The sequence below is a fragment of the Peromyscus leucopus genome, chromosome 4 (assembly GCF_004664715.2).
Source record: "Peromyscus leucopus breed LL Stock chromosome 4, UCI_PerLeu_2.1, whole genome shotgun sequence".
NCBI lineage: Eukaryota > Metazoa > Chordata > Mammalia > Rodentia > Cricetidae > Peromyscus > Peromyscus leucopus.
In genome coordinates, this window is record NC_051066.1 from 35,547,742 (window position 1) to 35,568,530 (window position 20,789).

Sequence of the window (20,789 nt, forward strand, 5' to 3'; positions counted from 1 at the left end):
TATCCTAACCAAACAGCTGTATGTCACGTACCTTCCAAACTCGGGGAAGGAAAAGCCATCACCATCAGCACAGGAAGGATCATTACTCCATCTACCATTGTATAACTGTGGAAGGAAAAAGAAGAAATTTAAGTGAGACAAAAAATTAGCCACAGGATGACAGTAAATCAGACATATCATCTCCAAATGTCACTGAGGGCCCTTCAAATAAACCCAACACAGAATGCCTTGGTGTTTTGCACATTTGAATATTCTCTTTTCACGGATCTGAACAAATCTTCAAAGGACTTAAGATTTCCCTCTGGCCAGTGACCTCGTTAAGGCTGTGTCTCTGAGCCTACCCTGCTAATGAAGAACTCAGTAAGAAAATAAAGGGCATACAGTGGAAGATAAAACATTCTGAAAGACTCTAGGTTGGAATTTTACCCTACCTCATTGAACATGACATTGGCATTACAGTAAAAGACTGGGAGGCCCAAGATCATGACTCTAATATGATGTTAAAGATAGGAGATTGGATAATTCCAGGCGGGTCACTGTGTCTGAGCCTTACTTCTTTAAAGGTTTGGAGGTTGAATGTAGACCATCAGAACATTCAAGAGGAAAACAAATAATGGATTTTTTGTTGGATTTTAAAAGGCTAAAATGTTAAGAGGCTAGACATAATTAAGACAGGAATACTTTCAAAATAAGAAATAATGTTAATTTACAGGATAGGAAATGTCCATGGAGAAAAAAAAATAAGACAATTGATAGAAACTTCAAATTGGCGCTGACCTAGAACTACATTGGCAGCAGTTCAATTCTGAGTTAAGAACCTTATTTGAATTAATTCCTGCAAGTATCAGGGATCTAATGAGAGTCTGATTTGGTGCAATTTCCTGGACAGTGACATTAGGAACACTGTACAGCTCTTCCATGAACAGGCCAGTGTGCTGTCATGCTTACACCGTCACAAGTGACAGAAGCCAGCAGATTATCTCCCGAGTGCCTGTGGAGAGCGTGCACATGTGTGTATGTGGGTGGGGTGGGTTCGTATGTGTATTCACGTGTGTGGGCATGTGTGTGCGGGTCATTGCAATGCCTGGAGGTCAACCTTGAGTGTCATTCTTCAGAACTGAGACATGGAGCTCACTGATGAATTGAGCCTCTCTGACCAATGAGTCCACGAACACAAGCATCTCTGCCCTCCCCAGCACTGTGGTTATAAGTATAAACTACCATGCCCAGTTTCCTATGTGGGAGCCAGGGATCAAACTTGGGTCCTCACGCCGGGACAGTAAGCACTCTCCTGACTGAGCCCACCAGCTCATCTTAAATCATCCTTTTCCTTGGTGATCTGTTTATTCACCACACTCCGTTAACTGTGTTCAGAGAAAAGCTTAGGTGGAGAGGTAGGGGGGAAGACACAGTTAAGATTAAATGAAGGGCCAGGCATGGTGGTACATGCCTTTAGTATCAGCACTTGGGAGACAGAACCAGGGAAAAATCCCTGAATTCAAGGCCAGCCTGGTCTACAAAGACAGTTAGGGCTACACACACACACACACACACACACACACACACACACACACACACACACACACACACACACACACACACGGAGGGTGGTGGTGATAAAGTCCAAAGGATGGCATTGTTCGCTTTCTCGGAAGAGGAAGAGAAACCTAAGTGAACGCTCTTACTCTGCCTCACTGCAACATTCTCTGCTGCATTATGCTGCAGTATGAAGACCTTTAGGCGCCGAGCACATGCTTTAACATGCGATTGGGCTCTCCAGACTAGGGGGAGGGGTGTGCTTCTGCCTCCTGAAACTGAGCTTAGAGGCAAGCACCAGTATGACCAACCTAAAAGCAAATTTTTTTTAAAGTATATAATACACAAGAGGAATTATTTGGGAGCCAGAGGCAGGAGAATGGCAAGTTCAGAGTTAGTTTGGGTCATATAACAAGATCAAACTAAAACCTATATATACTTACATACAATCAATCATTCAATACAATTTTTCTCGCAGATTATGTGACCTAAGCTATTGTCCTGTGATAGCAGGAAAGAGATCAATGCTTGCAAAAGTCCTCTCCACCTGAAGTGACTTCACCCCCCCATCGCTGCTCTAATACCTAGAATTGTGTTTCTCGCAGTCCGCAGTCGTAGCACATTCAACTCCAATGTGGTTCCATGCATCTAAGAGACACACAAAGGAACTCCTTGAGCTGGAGAATGACAATACTCAAAGCCTGCTTTCATACCATAATTCTCATATACTAAAGTAGTAAATAACTGCCAGCTTTGCTTGGCATCCTTCTCTGTTCTTTAAGACAGTCCAGGAAGCAAAAGGGGTACCTTTCAGAGAGACTGTTCACGAAAGGGTAGTCAAGAGTGCCTGACAAAGCTCACAGGAGCTTTTCAAACGGACTCACGGGCTACACTGGTTTGCAATCATGAAATAAACCCTCCCCAAACGACAAGCACTCTAGTGTCAGCGAAGAAACTAGAGATTAATTACATTAGTGATACAAGCACCAGAGAAGAGCATGAAAATACAGGCCATGACATCACATATTCCTAGTGGTTCCTCCTTCACCACTTTACTGGAGAACAGCAACAAAATTCAGGTCACCCTGACATGAAGTAGTCTCCTCAAATACACATTTTTAAGATATATGAAAAAAAAAATGGACTTTTGTGTCCCGTCTTGTGTAATAAACATGAGGTTTAGTATCTTGAGATTGTCATTGATAATATGATTCCACCATTAGCAAATGTATAATGTCTTTAAGTTCCTGTTTGATGTATTACTATAGTGTAGGCATGGTCCTCAGGCTGGCACTAATTGGTAGACAGTGGTCCCTTTAAGAGGTAGGGTGTAGGAGGGGTCCTAAGATTATTGCAGACATGCCCTCAAAGGAGGTTATACGGCCCCAACCCTTCCGTTCTTCCTTTGCTTTTTGGCCTCCACCATCTTTCTGCCACTACCATCTAGCACCCCATTAGAGGTATAAAGGCAATACATACCGCCCACACCAAACCTCTCCATTTGACAAGCGAAACCCTGGTCTCTTATATCGGGTAGTTTGTTCCCATGTGAAAGTTGATTGATGTATATATTCTATATCACATATTTCACAGTTTATATTAATACACATTGGGAGGTGCACGTCTTGTATATCTTGGGGACTTAAGCTAGAAATCAGAAGAAAGTTTGAGAACCCTAGGAAGGCTGAAGAGCAAGGTAAGAATGAGAACCACGCTCAGGCCCTCTAAGTCTCCCGAGCCCCTCTTCAGCTCCACTGTCACCTCGCCTTCTGTACTCTGCCATCATCCGTCCCTTGCCCTGCCCCCCTCAGCACTCACACCCCATTCTTCCAAGCTCTACTGCCCAGCTCTTGAGCTTGGTACATTATCATACTCCCCGGGGCAGGGCTCTTCTTTCAAGGCCCTGACCTGGTGAAATTGCTGCTCATCCTTCAAGTCTCCACAGAAATGTCACTCCTGGCCTAAATCCTCCAGCACTTTTTCCTTACACTCTTGATTTTCCTACCTATGAAACACAATCATTAATGATATGTTCCCACCTATTGTACTTTTCAGCCGTGTCTCCCTTACCAAACTCCAGTAGCCGAATGTACAATTGCATCATGTTCGTTAAAACTGAGCCAAGTAGGTGCTCACTTAATACTTGTTACAATTCTCTCCAGCTTAACACACTCGATTTAACTTTGAATTACAAAGAATTAGTACCACTCCCATCACACACTCCTATAAAGGGCAGGGAAGATTTAAAAAACACATCATCTCTGCAAGACTTTAGTCAACAGTTAACACACTTCAACATAAACAATGTTCTCATAATTTAAAAAACTCAGAACAAATCATCTCTGCCATATTTTCCATGTCAAAAACCAACAAAAGCCTATATGTGCCGTGATATTTGCAGATTATCATCATAAGCTGATTTAAGCTTGTAAAAGGCAAAAAAATTATAAATTTAGTCCCTCAAGCTAATCTATAAATTAATAGCAACTCAAATCACATAAAAGAAAGAAAGGAAGGGAGGGAGGGAGAGAGAGAGAGAGAGAGAGAGAGAGAGGGAGAGAGAGAAAGGGAGGGAGGGAGGGAGGGAGAGAGGGAGGGAGGGAGGGAGGGAGAGAGAGAGAGAGAGAGAGAGAGAGAGAAAGAAAGAAAGAAAGAAAGAAAGAAAGAAAGAAAGAAAGAAAGAAAGAAAGAAAGAAAGAAAGAAAGAAAGAAAGAAAGAAAGAAAGAAAGAAAGAAAGAAAGAAAGAAAGAGAAAAAGAAAAAGAACCACTGGAGAAGAAAAGAGTCAGCAACACTTGCTGGCTGCCATTTGCTTCACCTGCCTACTAATTGCCTACCACAAATTACACTCCAAAGAAGGGAGGAAGCATAAAAAAAGAGAACTGAGTATGGATCTCCTGATGACATTTAATTATAGGAAACATCAAACCGGGCGGTGGTGACCCACGCCTTTGGCCCCAGCACTCGGGAGGCAGAGGCAGGTGGATCTCTGTGAGTTCGAGGCCAGCCTGGTCTCCAAAGCGAGTTCCAGGAAAGAAAAAAAAAAAAGAAACATCAAGCCTGGAATGGTACACATATAGAATCCTGGCACTACCAGCATGTGGTAGGCTAAGACAGGTGACCAGTCTGGGCTACCCAGCAAATTCCAGGCCAGCCTGGGCTTATCTCAAAACAAACAAAAGATCAATTTATTAAAGTACTGACCTAAAGCACAAAGTATCTATTTCTACTTTTAAAACATGCAGAAAAGAAAGTATGGTGCTTTTGTTTTGTTTTGTTTTTAAGTAAACTTTCAATTCCTTTGCTCTTGGTCACAGAGAAGGGAAGTGGTAAGAATTCAGTAACCCCGAGCTCAGGGATTCCTCAAGTGCTTTGCCAGTTGACTGATCTTGGGCCTCTTTATGCTCCTTGAAAACTGCTGAGTAACTGGTATGTGGGCTTTATCTACTGATATTTACTATATTAGAAAGCAAAACACGCTGGGCAGTGGTGGCACGCTCCTCTAATCCCAGCACTTAGGAGGCAGAGGCAGGCAGATTTTTGTGAGTTCAAGGCCAGCCTAGTCTCAGAGCAAGTTCTAGGATAGCCAGGGCTACACAGAGAAACCCTATCTTTAAAAAAAAAAAAAAAAAAAAAAAAAAAAAGAAGTAAAGCATAATTTATAAAATATTATATTCACGCCGGGCGGTGGTGGTGCACGCCTTTAATCCCAGCACTCGGGAGGCAGAGGCAGGCGGATCTCTGTGAGTTCGAGGCCAGCCTGGGCTACCAAGTGAGTCCCAGGAAAGGCACAAAGCTACACAGAGAAACCCTGTCTCGAAAAACCAATATATATTTTATTCACATTTTTTAAAAAAAAAAATTTACCAGATTTTAAAAAAGGACCAATTTGAAAAAAGTATTATTTTATTTTTACAGAACATGTACACAGAAAGAAAATGGCATTGTTTTACATTGAACACATCTCTATGTTTGGCTTGGAAGACGCCTTGATCCTACCCATGATTCTACAGCCCATTTGTTAGAGCATGTTGCTGGTTAACATACGCACAGAAAACCCAGCCTGGACCCAACACTAGATCTGAAGAACATTGCAGAACCTGGAAAAATGTCTTCAAAAGTCCCTGCCTCGCTCTGTAAAAGCCACTCTCCTTTGCCACGACATCAGCAACAGCTCCAGGTATTCTGGACTGAGCACCCGCCCGACACCTGACAGAGACGCTGTGGAGTGTCAAAGATCCTGGGAGCCATTCCAACATCAGAGAACTCTAACAGCCTAGGAGGAATGCATTAGACATCCTTTAATATATGAATAATGTTTTATATAGACAACTAAAGGTTTATAAGAGAGGGGTGAGTGTTACAATGCTAAGAAGGTACTCACACTGCTCATCTCCTTTTTGTCCAACTGCCAAAATCCCTAAGCAAAAAATGAAAGATTACTGGAGATGATAAACACTACCACAAGGTTCAGAGTATACATTTTTGCCTCTGGTGTATATATTTCCCCCTGCTCCTCTTGGTTCAGTTCCTCGATTGCTAGTAACTATTCTTTTTTTGTTTTGTTTTTTTGTTTTTGAGACAGGGTTTCCCTGTGTAGTTTTGATGCCTGTCCTGGATCTCGCTCTGTAGCCCAGGCTGGCCTCAAACTCACAGAGATCCGCCTGACTCTGCCTCCCAAGTGCTGGGTTTAAAGGCGTGCGCCACTACTGCCCGGCGCAATTACTCTTAATGCTTCAGGCAGAAGTAAGGAGAGCCTCTTACAGTGCCATCTCTTACAATACCTCAGGCCTATCCTTGGGGAGGGAGAATATTGCCATGCTATCTACCTTAAAAACAGACAATCGCGGGGCAGAACAGAACTACTTTCCAAATACCATGGTACATTTCATACTCCATTTCTAGATCTGGGTGACAGCAGCTAAAGAGTTAGTGTTTCCCTCAATTTCTAACATGTGTGGGTTCAGATCAAGTTCAGTAGTTCTTTTGTTCTTCAAAATGTTATATCTTGGGTTGGGGGAGAAAAACCACAAATCCTCTGAAATCTACTATCAAAAATATCATTTGGTACTGGCCACAGAATAATCAATGCATAATGGACCATTGTATTCAACTTTCAGAACTCATGTTAGGCAAAATAATTTAAAACTATGGTAGGCAATAAAGGATGTTCCTACAATCTGGACTTCTACATAGTATGCAATTTGCTTTCCATAAGAGGAAAATAATCATAAAATCCAATGAAAGTTTCTTTTCTCTGCCCTGCCTGCCCAAATTCATTTGGTTGGCCCATTTCTGACTCACTGAGCCTTACTGAAATGGGAATTCTTGACACTGTTTTATTTTTAACAATCTTTGAGTTAAAAAATAGTCTTGAAACACAGTCAATAATCACTCCTCCCTGCTTTGAATGACTTTTATACCATCCATATGAAGGCATCTTTACTGTCTACCACTCTAAAGGGCTCCTTCACTACTATTCAGTGATGACTTTTCCATCACTACATGTGTTTTCAGGATTTTTTTATTGTTCCTTCTATAATATAAGAGTTAATTAATTAAAATAAAATCTACAGAACACAAAAAGCTGGGGCGAGCAAAGAAAGATACTGATAAGTCAACGTCATGTCATTGTCCTACAGTAGTGGCGCACCCAGGTAATCTGCCTGGCACTGTGTTTAGAAATAAATAGGCATGAATTTCTTCTTAAAACACAATAGTCACAGTAATCCTATTTTACAAATAAGAAAATAGATGGATACAAGTGACTATCCCAAGCACATGAGCTGAAACCTGAAAGCATTTGACCAGTCACTATCCTGACTTAATCGCCATCCTGAAAGGGCCAACCTACCAGAGACTAATCATCAACTCAGGTTTACCATCAACATTTGATCCAAACTAATCAATCTGAGCTTCATCCATCTTCAACTTTCCCTTGGAGAACAATCTTTTACTCATGGTGATTTGAGTCACCTTTCAATGATGCCCTCCTTCCATTCCTCTACAGTCAAAATTAGTTTCACATACTCTGTAACCTCTAACAATCCCCCCTCAGCCCCCCCACACCGACTCCCAGAAGAAAAATCACAATGTCAAAGAAGCTATTTGGGAAAAACAAGACTTTCTTGCAAGTGTGTTCATGTTCCCGTCCACCCTTAATTCATTCATCAATTCTCTCATAATTCACACCTCAAAATAAATATGGAAATTAGTATAAGGTTTATTTGAGGACAAAGTAAATCCAGTAATACATATTTTTAAATGAAACTTTGAAGGAAGGCATACTTATAACAACCTCCATCTAGGACAAAACCCAACCATTCTGGCCAATTGGATAACGTAAAAATAGGCACCATGGCCAGGCAGTGGTGGCGCACACCTTTAATCCCAGCACTCGGGAGCCAGAGGCAGAGAGATCTCTGTGAGTTCAAGGCCAGCCTGGGCTACAGAGTCAGTTCCAGGAAAGGCACAAATCTACACAGAAAAACCCTGTCTCGGAAAAAAAAACAAAAAACAAAAAATAGGCACCACGGCCCAATAGAGAAGGAGCTAGCCAAGGGCAGCTTCCTCCAAAACACTCGGGCCTTTGGGAGGGGTGAAAGAGACATGAGCTGTCAGTAATGCCTGCAAAGAGAGGCAAGACTGGAGATAACATACCATATAAGTTAAGTCAGGGTCTTTTCCTCAGTTCACAAATGGCCTGTTAAATATTTCTCACACCACACTCTGAACCGGCAATGTGGACGTTGCCAGAGCTCGGTTTTATATAACAGAATCCACTGCTGCTGGAGGGGTTCTGGTAGGGTGCTACCTTCAGAATATTAGCATGTAACTTGACCCTTTGGGGCAGACGAATTCAAATGGCTCCTTGGACAAGTCCTATAGAAGGGAAAACCAGACCCTGGATCCGCTCATCCTGTGGTGAGAGGAAATAATTACAGATCATTTCAGGAAAGAAGGGGTTTTGAAGGCGTTCGTTACCCTATGAACGTCCCAGCTGTGGCAGATGTACTCCAGACACAGCCCTGGGAGAGGAAAAAGGGGGCTAAAATATAATCTGCGAATTGGGGAGGGGGTGGTAATTGAAGGGCACTAAATGAAGGGTTTAGCATAGGCTGCCACGGAACAAAGAATTAGCTTTTATTTTACCACTTCACCTTTAACTTGACTTCACTTGTTCACAGAACAAAACTGACTTTGCTCTCCCTGACGCAAATGAAACTCAGCTGTCCCCGCGAGTCAGCATTTAGGTTTCCTGCTGCACGCCTTCCTGATATCTCAAGCCCAAGTCTTATTTTTTTTTCTTTCCGATTTTATTTGTATGTAAGACACATGTACATGGTCCTGGGGCTGTGTGAAGACACGCATGTGGGTGAACATGGACATGTGTGCGCACATGCCCATGGAAGCCAGATGCCGGCACTGGTTATCTTCCTTGATAGCGCCCCACTTTATTTTCCAAGACAAGTTCTTTGAGCCTGAAGCCTGGGTTTGGCTGGCTGGCTGCCAAGCCCCAGGGATCTGCCTGCCTCAGCCCCACCTCAGGGCTGGGCTTAGAGACCGCACTGCTCCTGGCTTTCCCTGGGGTGTGGGGATTTCAAGCCGAGGTGTTAGGCTTCCAAAGCAGGCACTGAGCTATCCCTCCAGGCCCCCAAAGCCAGGTTTTCTTTGGTCATGGAGAATGTGTTTTCTATCCTCGTTTCCCCTCCTTCTGGATTACACATGCTATCACCTCCTACCTGTTCTACGTCATTCTCATCATTCTCGCTGCTTTCTGGGGCCCCACCCCCTCTCCCTTTAGTCTGAAAAGTGTATTGGAACTTTTCTTCTGTTATCTAAGGGTAAGAAGGGCTTCCTTATTTCCTTTTACATCTGGATCTCTGGGTCCATTTAAAATCCCGTTTCCACCCCTCGTTCTCAGCTAGACGCAGTCTCTTTCTTAGTTCTCACTGTGAGACCTTTCCATCCCACCAACAAGTGGACAAACGGTATTCTACACACCTACTGCCGCACACGACTGCCCTGACTCTACAGCTCACTTTCTTGCTTGGCTTTGTGAGACAAGATCTAATAGTCCCAGCTGGCCTGGTACTGATCTCATAGAGGAAGCGGTCCTTGAACTTGTGGTCCTCCTGACTCAGCTTCCTAAGGGCTTGTAGTAGACATAAGCCAAGAACCTGGAGATATTTTAAAGTTAGCAGGATCGACTGTCAGTACTGGTGGTGCAATGGGTATTAGGTGTGGGAGGGAACACAGTTCAAAATCATACTCTCTCTCCCTCCCCTCTCTCCTCCCATCCCCTCCATCCCTCCATGTCTATCCGTTGCCATCCCTTTCTCCCTCCCTCCCTCTTCCTCCCCTCCCTCCTCTCTCACTACAGTATATTTCTGTGGAGGCGAGAAAAAACACCTTTTATATTCTTTCTGCTCCACCTTCCCGCTCACACTTGGGTCCCTCACACTCCAAATCCACTCCTGTGGTGGAGCTTCCTACTCAGCCCTCTGTGTTACATGCCCTAGCCATCCCTGCCCCGATGCATTTAATTTGGAGCAATATTATTTTATTTTCACTGTGCCCACCTCCCCAACACTCCATACAAACTCCAGTAAGTCGCTTGACTCCGATCCTGCATGGGGACATCCCCCTGCAGGAACCAGGTTCTCAAGATCAACTGAAACATGAGTTGTAATCATTAGTCTACGTGGCATTTGGTTCGGGTGGGGAAAGGAAGGTGAGGTGTTAGTCCGATACTGCTTGGCAAGGAAGCGACTTGGGAGCGCGAGGGGCTCTGTGAGCTCAATTTAATCGAGAAGCGACTGAGTATTTGAGATAAATTGAAAGAGATCACTTTTAACTTGGATTCCAGCTTTCCAGAGTACTGTCCAAGAGAAGCAGCCAGACAGAAAGGCGCTGGCAGACGCTGGGCGCACCAGACAGCGCCTGGTGGACAATAGCCCGTTTGGAAAAGCCTGCTTGGATCTCTCACTGCAGACACCAGCTGATAGGCCCCAGAGCCATCTCTAGTGACTCGGAGACAACTCTGGTAGCTTGAAAACACAGCTCCTACAAGTCCAGAAATTGACATATTATCTCCCCCAAGTCTTCTAACAGTTATTGACACTATTCAGAAAGCTATGCCTCCATGCCTATTAATAACCTCAGAAAGAGCCGCGGGGAGGTGTCAAGACGAAAACGGAGCTGGCTGGTGGAAGCCAGAGACTGGATCAGAGGTTACAGTTGCAATTAGTACATTTGAGAAGAGAGAAAAGAAAGACGTGACATCTTCTGTATTCGATGTAATCTGTTCAGGAAGCTTAAAACCAAACACTTGGCCAATGAATTCAAGCACTGAGGGGAGAACCCTGATCCCCACACAAAAGGAACCCCTCTAGGACGCATCTATTTGAAGAGACCAGCAGTGGTAAGCAGTTGCCCGCACAACGGTTATTTCAGAGAAGTTTGCCTACAAGGCTGATACTGCTAAGCCTTTTATAGTTATTTACACCTTTGTACAGTTTCTGTAAGTGACACATTAAGTTGCAGCTAGCTCAACGTACTCTAAATAACGGAATCACTAATTAATCTTTAAAAGGACTTTTCACAGTGGTCTTTCTCCATTCCCCACCCCCAAGAGGCAGTGATTAATGGAATTCTCTCACAATTTAGCTTGAAATATGCTTTTGCCAGTCAAGCAGCTACAGCAGAATCAGATAATTGTGGTATGACTCAACAAATGCACAGCTGTTCATTTAAATATATCCGTCAAAAGTATAAATATGGTCATGAGAAAGCAAAGGAGCCCTGTACCAGGGTCAGAGCACAAGCTGAACTGGTTATCATCCAAGTAACCACAACAGAAAACAAGGAGGTGTTGGGAAATGGGGGGGGGGTGTGAGAGAGTGGGGACTTCTGGATGCACACTGCATGGGAAAGAGACGTGAAAACAGATCTAACCAAAAGACTAGCCATCCAACCAAAACCACTCACAGACCTAAACACAGCAATGTTCAAAGTAAAATTAAGAGTACTGTATTCAGTAAGGAGAATTTTTAAAAATAGATGATGACCCATGCACATAGAGCTAGAAAGCCTAGAGGGCAGAAAGCAATTAATTCTATTTGTTATGAAAAACAATGGCTACCCCCTGACCACCCCCACACATAAATAAATAAATAAATAAATAAATAAATAAATAAATAAATAAATAAATAAATAAAATTTTAAAACAAGCAGCAGCCTACTCTCTAGTTCCAAAGATATGGAATCTGACTTCCTCTGTTCTTCTACTTTCTTCTTGGGGTGTTCGAATGAGAACCCCAAGCATTATATCGTCTCTCCCACTAGCTCCCTAAGAGTTATGGCTGCTTCTAAATATATCTACAAGCCCAGCATCTCATCTAACAAAGTTGAAATTATTCCAATACATCTAAAATCAAATCAGTGTTTAATTCTGGTAAATTGTCTATGATAAACAATCTCTCCACAAGGAAAGGAGGAAGACCAGGAAGAGCACACATAGAAGGGGGCTATTCATTTTTGAGAATGGGAAGTAGGGGTGTAGTGATAGCACTGAGGTATACTGGTAATGTTGTATGTCTAGTATTGATCAAATGAGTATCTATGCTGATATTTTCACTCCTCAGTGTTCCTATAAACCAGAGTCCTCTCTATGTGGAACAAAGAAGATATATGTGTAACAGAAACAGGAAAAACTACTGAAATTGAATTTAAATTGGAAATAATTACAATAAACATTTTATCATGATCCCAGGTCCTGCCCACAAAAAACAGCTTCAAAACAAGGCTATCCAGTAGCAATGGGCATCACTAGCAGATTGTGGTATTAAGATGTCACTTCCAACTGAAAGAACAAGGCAAGAAGATGCAGTCATCAAATCCTATCCAGAAAGAAACTAGCAGTGCAGTGGCTAGGTTCTTCAACAGATCCATAGAGAAAGAACTGGCCTGTGGGGAAATTCTGAAGTTTGAGAACCTTACCAGACAGGAGAAGGAGGGGCCAAACCAAACCATACTGCTAGGTACAGATCCTGCCGCCGTGATAAAACCATAGAGAAAGCCAAGGAAACAATTTTTGCACCGTTCACCAACTAATGTGCTTGGCCTGTGCGGAGGTCACAAAAGTCTCACTTGATCAGAATTAACTAATCTAGATATGCTTGTTGTGTAACAGCTTCCTCTGAGATTGAAACATTCCACCTTGCATGGATGCTCCTTAAGCAGGAAAGTAAAGAACTCAAAACAGCTTCAGGAAGTCCCTGAAACTGATCAGCTTCACTCGGCCGCTCCCTAACAGAGTAAGCCATAAAAGCGGAGAGTGCCTCTTCGATGGAAGGAGGCAGGGCTGCCAAGACAACTCTCAGATGAGCAGAGCTGCACTGAGACCAGATCAGCTGCCTGGAAAAGCAGAAACCTGCCAGGCTGCCTGGAAGAGGTGTCGACCAGAGTCCCATGGAAAGGACACTCTCCAACCTGCTAAGCTGCCAGCAGGCTGTGCAGTGTGCTCCAGCTTCCAGATTTGTGAGCTGTCATCCATGCTGGGGTGGACCTTGGTGATGGAGCTGTCTTGGAGACATTTCTGCCCCTGTAAGTAACCCCTCACCATACTCCTGTAAGTAACCCCAATAAAACCTACTGGTTCACCAAGCTGGACTTTGGTGATATCCATAACCTTGGTCTGTTGTGGGATCCATGTCTGGGGTGGATAGTCTTGTGTGTGTTCCTCTTACTGGGGCAAGTTTTATCACACAGCAATGCTTCAAGAGTAAAATAGTTTTACAGTTAAAAAAAAAAAAAGTCAAGCTCAAGGTTGGATATGTGCTGTTTTACACACATACCCCATATTCATACGCACACAATAACAAGAAAGGTGCATTATATGCAGTATGCAAAGTTCTGCCCAGGCTTGTGTGGTCCAATCAAGTCCACGTTACTGAAACATATTTTCTTTACCTTCAACCGAAAGGTATTTGGTTGTTGGTTTTTTGAGGGTTTTTTTTGGTGGGGGAGGGCGGGGGGGGGGGACAAGATCTAAGTTTATTTTCAATAGAAGAATAAGTAACTGGTTTCCTTGTTATAAGCAGAAACCACTTATTAAAATAAAATTAACACCATGTCAGTGCCATATAAGTCGGTCCCTACTCCTCCTACCTGCTTCAGTGAAGTCAGTTCCTGGTGTCAAAGGGCACAGAAGGACCAGCCTCCAGAGCAGTTTTTCCCCAAGTAGCTATGCAACATGATCATCACAATTAACACCTTAAACATAGGAGCCCTGGCTAGCAAAGCTGACACCAAACCCCAAGGATAGCAGCAGCTTTCTTTCTTGTGTGGGGGATATGGTGACTAGATGTGACTCTCCTGTGGGGTTTGTTATTTTGAAAATGCATAAGCCAAACAAAAGAATAAATATGAAAATCCTGTAAAATGAAATAAGACAGGGAGACTCCATACCCAAGAAAGTACATTATGGTTCTGAGTTCTCATATTTGTGTAGACAGACAAATTAATGAAACGACATGGATTCTCAGAAATAGAGAATTCCAGAATATATATATGGAAACTCATATGGCAAAGGAAAGCAGGTGATGCAGGCCTATATTCCTTGCAGTAAGGAGGCTGAGGTTGAAAGGTCTCAAGTTCAAGGGCAGCCTGGAACCACTACGGTTAGACCATGTCAAAAAAGGGGAGGAGGGGCGTAAAATTTCAGAGAAAATAAACAGTGGAAAAAAAATGGAACTATTTAATAAATTGACTACAGTACCACTCTGCCAGAAAGCCAAGGAATGAGAGCTAGTAAAAGGGGGGCACTGGAACGATGGAGCTAATGAGGTGGTTGCTGATTTCCCTCTAAAATCTCCTTCTCTTCTCCTTGGGAAGCGGGTGACAGGCAGAGACCATGCTGCCCTGCTCCCCTGCAGCTGGATGTGCCCACAGGACGAAGTTCTTCTCACGGACCGCATAAGCTGCAGCGATGCCTAGAAGCTCTAACACTTGCCCTGAACTTTGTTCTTGCCACTGACAGGACCCGATAAGACCATACAGATAATAACCGCAGTGAAGCTCCCGACCAATGGGACAGAAAGAACCCTGCTTACACAATGTCAGGTGGAAATGGGCTGTTCCACCCAGCTGTTTAGCTCTCACTGGGACGGTTGAGTGAGGGGAAAAAGTCAATGTCTATGTCCTTTGAACCACAGCGTATTTCAGTCCCTTGGTTACAGCAGGTCAGCCTTACACTAATTAATGGAGCACCTAGAGGAAAATTAAGGTGGATTATCCCTAGCATTCCAATTGGAACACAGATTCAACTCTTAAAAACAGAACCATATCACACCAGCTGGAACCAGAACAGGGGTCTTGTCGGCTGCCACTCAGAGGCCTGTCTTCACTGATACAAACGTCTGGAGCCACAAAATGACCGACTGTACAGTTGTTTCCACCAATCTCTTCATGTTTTATTAACTACGTCCTCCAACTAGAATCCAAGCTTCACTGAGCAAAACTGGAGTCTGTTTTCTCTTCTTCTGTACAGCTGGGTACTTAGAATAAGCTCTTAATATGTGAAAGACATTCAATAAATATTTGTTGAATGAATACATTTAACTACATAGAATGTTTAATAATCAGAAAAACAAAACAATTTAACTTTATGCAAATGACCAAAGAAAGATACAGACAGTACAAACTACAAGGAGGGGAGAAAGGGAAGCTGTGAACTGATGGTTCAAATCTGTTATTTTTGTAAGAACCCAGCATTTTGATAACAAAAAAAAAAAAAAAAAAAATCAAGAGCCTAACAGGATAATGGACAAAAGACGCAAACTGAGAGGGAACAGCGCCAGGAACATAAACGGCTTTTAAACCTCAGGGACGACGCTCGGAGGTAACTGAAATGAGAAGAATGGAAATGACGGAGATGCTAAGCTGACATGTGCACCTATCGGTTTGTCAGTTACACGGTGGCTGGCAGAGGTGTGGGGAAGCGGTGTTCGCACCTCAAACTCCCCAGTAGGAGCAGAACAACCGGCAACAAACGGCGACCAAGATGAAGATGTGCATGCTCTTTGATGCAGCAGTGTTGCTGGCCACGGGTCCTAGAGCTGCACGTGCTCACGTCTGAGACCACGCACGAGGCCATTTCCTGAAGCCTTGTTCACGAGCATAAAAGGTGGACAGAACCTGTGTATGCATCAACATAGGACTGGCTAAGTCCACGACAGTCCTCCTCCAAGGGACAACCACACACCGACTGTAAAGAAACATAGCACTAATATACACATGGAGCCATCCCTTCAACGCAAAACTAACATCATTACCATTGTCAGAAAAAGCCTACCGTTTACATATGCGTGCGTGTGTGTGTGTGCGCGCGCGTGCGTTATGTACTCACTGAAAGAAAACTTCAGAAGATAATAACAGTGGGGAGCTAGAAGATTAAGTGGGTTCTCTGCAAACCAAAGAAGAGACTTATTTCTCAACCCACACTTCCTTTTGTGCTTTTTAAAACTTGTATGCATTGAGGAGCTGGAGAGATGGCTCAGCGGTTAAGAGCACTGGCTGCTCTTTCAGAGGTCCTGAGTTCAATTCCCACCACCCACATGGTAACTTACAACTGTCTGTAACTCCAGTTCCAGGAGATCTGAGACCCTCACAGAGACATGTAGGCAAAACACCAATGCATATAAAATAAAAACAAATAAATCATTAAAAAATTAAAAGAAAAACCTGTATGCATCGATTATACTAACTTTCTAAAACATAAATACTTTATACAATAATTTAAAAAAATACAAATATTCATTCTCAAAGAAAGGCATCTGAAAGTTCCTCTAATGATTCTCACTCTTGGCCACACTGAGAAACAACTGAGCCCAATCATTTTCACACGCTTTCATAATTGAGACTGACAAAGTTAGTGATTAACTCTAGCCGCCGTCTCCTCCACCCTGCAAATAAATAAATAAACAAAACAAAAGTCTCCACACCACCCCTGTTATTCATTACTCCCTTTTAAAACTAACTCAGCCTCACACCACCTTGCCCCGGCAGGAGAGTATCTCAAGAACCTCAAAGGCTGGAAGCCAGAATTCACAAACTACTAGCTGTCAGAAAATGAAAAAACCAATGCAACATCATACCTTCACCTGCCCTGAAAATACAAAGTCATAACCCTAAGAGCCCAGTATCAACAACCAGTTCCCTAAGGTGAGAGGTCTGCCTTCCCCCACCCCCTTTAAATTATAGGCTAACTCCTCACTGGAGGAGGGTTGGTTATTACCATGTTACTTCATATAAAGGACACTAAAGAAGGATTACTTACACTGAAATTAAATCCCACAATATATCAAGTGTGGAGAGAAGCAAGTTGCAAGCCACAATGTCTAATTACGTTTTATCGTTTTTTTAAAACAGTTGATATGTGTGTTTTGTACATAAAACATGTCTCTGAATAAATAAGTTCATGTGAGGAAAAGGGGGAGAAAGGAAGAAGCAAACCCCGTAGTGGGAAAGGAGAGTGGAAGCATTTTCTATGTAGGGACATGCTGGTAGCATTGGAACAGCTTGCCCAAAGTTAAGGAATGGCAAGATGTAGCCCAGCAAAACCCTTGCTATTCAGGCCATGCAAGAACTAAGAACTAGCCAGCTGCCCTGAACTTTCATGTATTAGATTCGTGCAAAACAACGAAATCAACATTGTGGCAGAGAACTTACCCTGTCGATTTGATCTGTGCCAAACAGCATTAAAAGAGGCGATTTGTGGAAAGGCTGGACGGCTGGTAACACGGTGCCGTGAGGTCCAGGGACAGCCTTGCAAGGCTACAGTTAAAGCCAGGTCCTGGGTACACCCAACCCAGGTCCTCCTCCAGAGAGGCACTCACTGCTCAAAGGGAGAGGACAGTGGGAGAGGAGCTCCTGAAGTCTTCTGAAACTGTATGTGCCCCCAGCAGGCTCGCTATGGCCAGATAAGCTCACACGCCGCACTCGGGGCTGCAGAGGGAAAGAAGAGAAAAGGCTGCTAAGCAGAGAGGCTGCATTTCTGACGATGTGGGCTAACGGAGGTATACTTGACAGGCTTCTCCACTGGGCCCATACAGTGACAGCCCATTAGCAAGGGCAGCAAGGATGGAAAACCTGAAATGCTAATACGCATGTGTTGAGGTCAGAGAGCAGCACTGCTCTTTAAATGTTTTTATAAGCGACACAAACCCAGTAAGAGGTTAGTAATTCAAAGTCAAATTGCTTTAAAGCCCATATGCCACATACTCTCAACCATCACGAGAAATCTCAAACAAAAAAAATGGCTATGAATATTATTTTATGCACTTAAAAAAAAAACAGTCTGCGCAGTATAAAGGATGAATGAAGTCTGCCTCCCCAGAACGATGGTCCCTCCGGAAGACAACAGTACAGTGGATTAACTAATTCTTGAAGAACTACTGAGAAACTGCTGGGTTTGCTCCATATTCAAGCAGCACTCTTAGTAGCAGATAATGTAGTTCAAAGACTCCCAGAACAATGGTGGGACTGCCCACAAAACGGAAGGGAAGAGGCCCCAGATAACCAACAAAGAAACAAAAACCACCCGAACTCCCTTTTCCTTCGGGAAAGGGAAAAACATCAACATTTGCTCACGGAAGAGGAAATTTTTATTAGAATCAAACTTTCCCACTCAAATCCTTAGCCAAAGTACCAGACCCCACCCCACTCCTCTCAGAAAAAAAAAAAAAAAAAGCTCCCCATTTTTGACCTGAAGGAACACTATGCCAAGAAAGCACTTGTGTAAATAAATCTCAGTAGAAAACAAATCTACATTCCTAAATAACCATGTGGAAAAGAAAACCTTCCATCTACCCTGAAATTCAACAGAAAAGTCTCCCAGATGCTATTACACCAGGCCTCACTTCAGCTTAAACCGAGGGTCCCAATCAACTTGAAAAGAAAATCTAGACACACAAACGGCACACCTAAACTAAGACACAGTAAAAAAAAAAAAAAAAATCCCTGTAGATCAGCCATTCCCAACAACCATGTGGCAAAGTCAGGGTGATGGTCGCTCAAGTGGGCGCCTGTAAAATACTCCACAGACCTTTGAGTTTCCACGAACTGTCGAAATGCTTGAAGTGCTGGTGCTTCTCTGGGCTTCTGGTGCCAGGGAAATACAATGGGTTCGCGGAAAGGTTGCTGTGGGTGCTTGTGTTTTAGGAGTGGGGTAGTACGAAACTGTCAGACTACAAAGAACATGGGTGCTGCTGTATCGGTGGGAGGTTTAGATCAACAAGGAAGTAAACCTAATCTGGTGCTGGTAATTATTTATTTATTTATTTGCCCTCATAATTTTCTGTTTAAAAAAGTACAACCTCTACGACCTGTCTTTCCCACATGGAATTCCTTACCATTCTTTAACAATGTTCACATTCCCTGCCTGTGTTAGGACTTCTCGGCCTATTATTACATGTTCCAGGTCTTTCTCATTCTAATTCCTTGGTATTTATATTCTATAGGTCTCAATCTGGTGCCTAGTCCTGTACTGTAAAGTGGATTTGTCCCAAATCCCATTTAAAACCAGGTGCAGATTACACATTATTCTTCTGTTCCATTCTTCCTTCACTGTTAGTGCTCAAAAGTTACAGGATGAAAAACCAAATTAAATTTATTTAAGTATAATTTAACATTTATTGCCAAATGTACTGGGCTATCTAAAGACCCATAGACTGTAGTCAAAAACTGGGAGGTACTATATGAAAAATATCTGGTAAGGGAGCTGGAGAGATGGCTCAGTAGTTAGGAGCACTTGTTGCTCTTGTAGAAGACCAGGGAGGGTTCAGTTCCCAGCACCCGGATGATTGTTTATAACCACCTGTAACTCCTGTTTCAGGGGCTCCAATGCCTTCTTTGACATCCACACACACCAGGCACACAGGTGGTACACACACATACATGCAGACAAAACATTCACACACATGAAATAAAAGAAATACATCTAAAAAAAACTAAATTGATAAAAGTTAAAAAAGATTAAAAAGGGTGATAAATGAAAGGTTCAAATGTTGAGCAAATTCCAAATACCCAACCCTTCAAATGTACTATTTAGAGCCTATTTGCCTACAAACAATCTTCCTCTCAGTGAGCAACCTGGGCAGAAATGACAGGAAAGAAAAACAGCTATATTCAAAACCCCTAGTCATTGAAAATATAATACAAACTGAAGACTTATGTACTAATTATAATCAGTGCTATAAGATAATTGGATAACAAACTGCAACAACTTGAACTAGACTTTTATTGAGACCTAAGTATAGTTCTTAAAAGTTTGGCCAACGTATTTGTTTGGCTATGGAGTTTTAACCACTGGCAGCTAACCAAGCCATGTGAAAACCTAACCCATAAATTCTAAGACATGTTTCTGTGAAGGAGGAGAGGATAACCACAAAGGGGGAGAGAGCAATCCAATCCAACATTCCAATTCCATCGTTAGGTACTTATAACAGGCATATGTTTGCCGTACTGAAGTTTAAAGGTGCATGACAGGTCCTCAGCAATAGCACCTGAGAACAGGCTAATACACAAAGAACTTACAATTCTTGGGACTCACTATAGAAACGAAAAAACAGAAAAACAAAATCAGGACAAGTCTCAACTTTTTAGTTAAAACTATAATCCTTGGCTTCTAGTAACTGTGGCTTGCAAACATTGAGAATTTCTGTCTTTCCTAAAACAGTCTCATACCTGTGCATTCTACCCACCCAGCTATATTACCCAAATAAGTGACCGCATTCATTAAACCAACCTGAAGAAGCAGGGTAGCATATAAGAACATGGACTTGGAAGTAGGCAGGCTGAGTTTCCCAACTTACTACATGTGACCTTCATTCATCATTTAACCTCTGTCAGGTTTTTTTTTCTCCATGAAACAGGAAATATAAATAGCTTTCACCTTGGAAAGCTGCTAGGAATCACTCATCTCTGACATTAGTCAACCAAAGTATTTATGTTATCCAACTTAATCCTATCAACTATAACAGATGTTAACAAGAGTATGATTCCTCTTCTATATATAAAAAAAAATTATGTTCAGACAACTGTAAGTAAGTTGGTCATATTTTAATAAGTGGTAAAACCAGAAGCCATATTTTTCTGACTCCAAAAGTTTATGCCCTTAATTGCCACTGTTAAACTGTCTCTTGATTCTATGTATAGAAATGAGTGTTCAGCGGTGATTTTTTTAGGCCCCC

General features: G+C 42.7%; 1 protein-coding gene across 2 annotated transcripts in view; it reads right to left on the reverse strand.

Annotated features, from left to right (window-relative positions):
• Acvr1 (activin A receptor type 1) overlaps positions 1-20,789 on the reverse strand; it is a 122,694-nt gene that overhangs the window by 53,613 nt on the left and 48,292 nt on the right. The window contains exons 2-3 of one of the 2 annotated variants that reach the window (XM_037204795.1): positions 17,269-17,544; positions 32-105 (exon numbers count right to left, since the gene is read on the reverse strand). In XM_037204795.1, the coding sequence (XP_037060690.1) occupies positions 32-98 (67 nt within the window). In that variant the 5' untranslated portion in view covers positions 99-105; positions 17,269-17,544. The remainder of the gene's footprint in view (positions 1-31; positions 106-17,268; positions 17,545-20,789) is intronic. The other variant, XM_028873141.2, reaches the window with a different exon arrangement.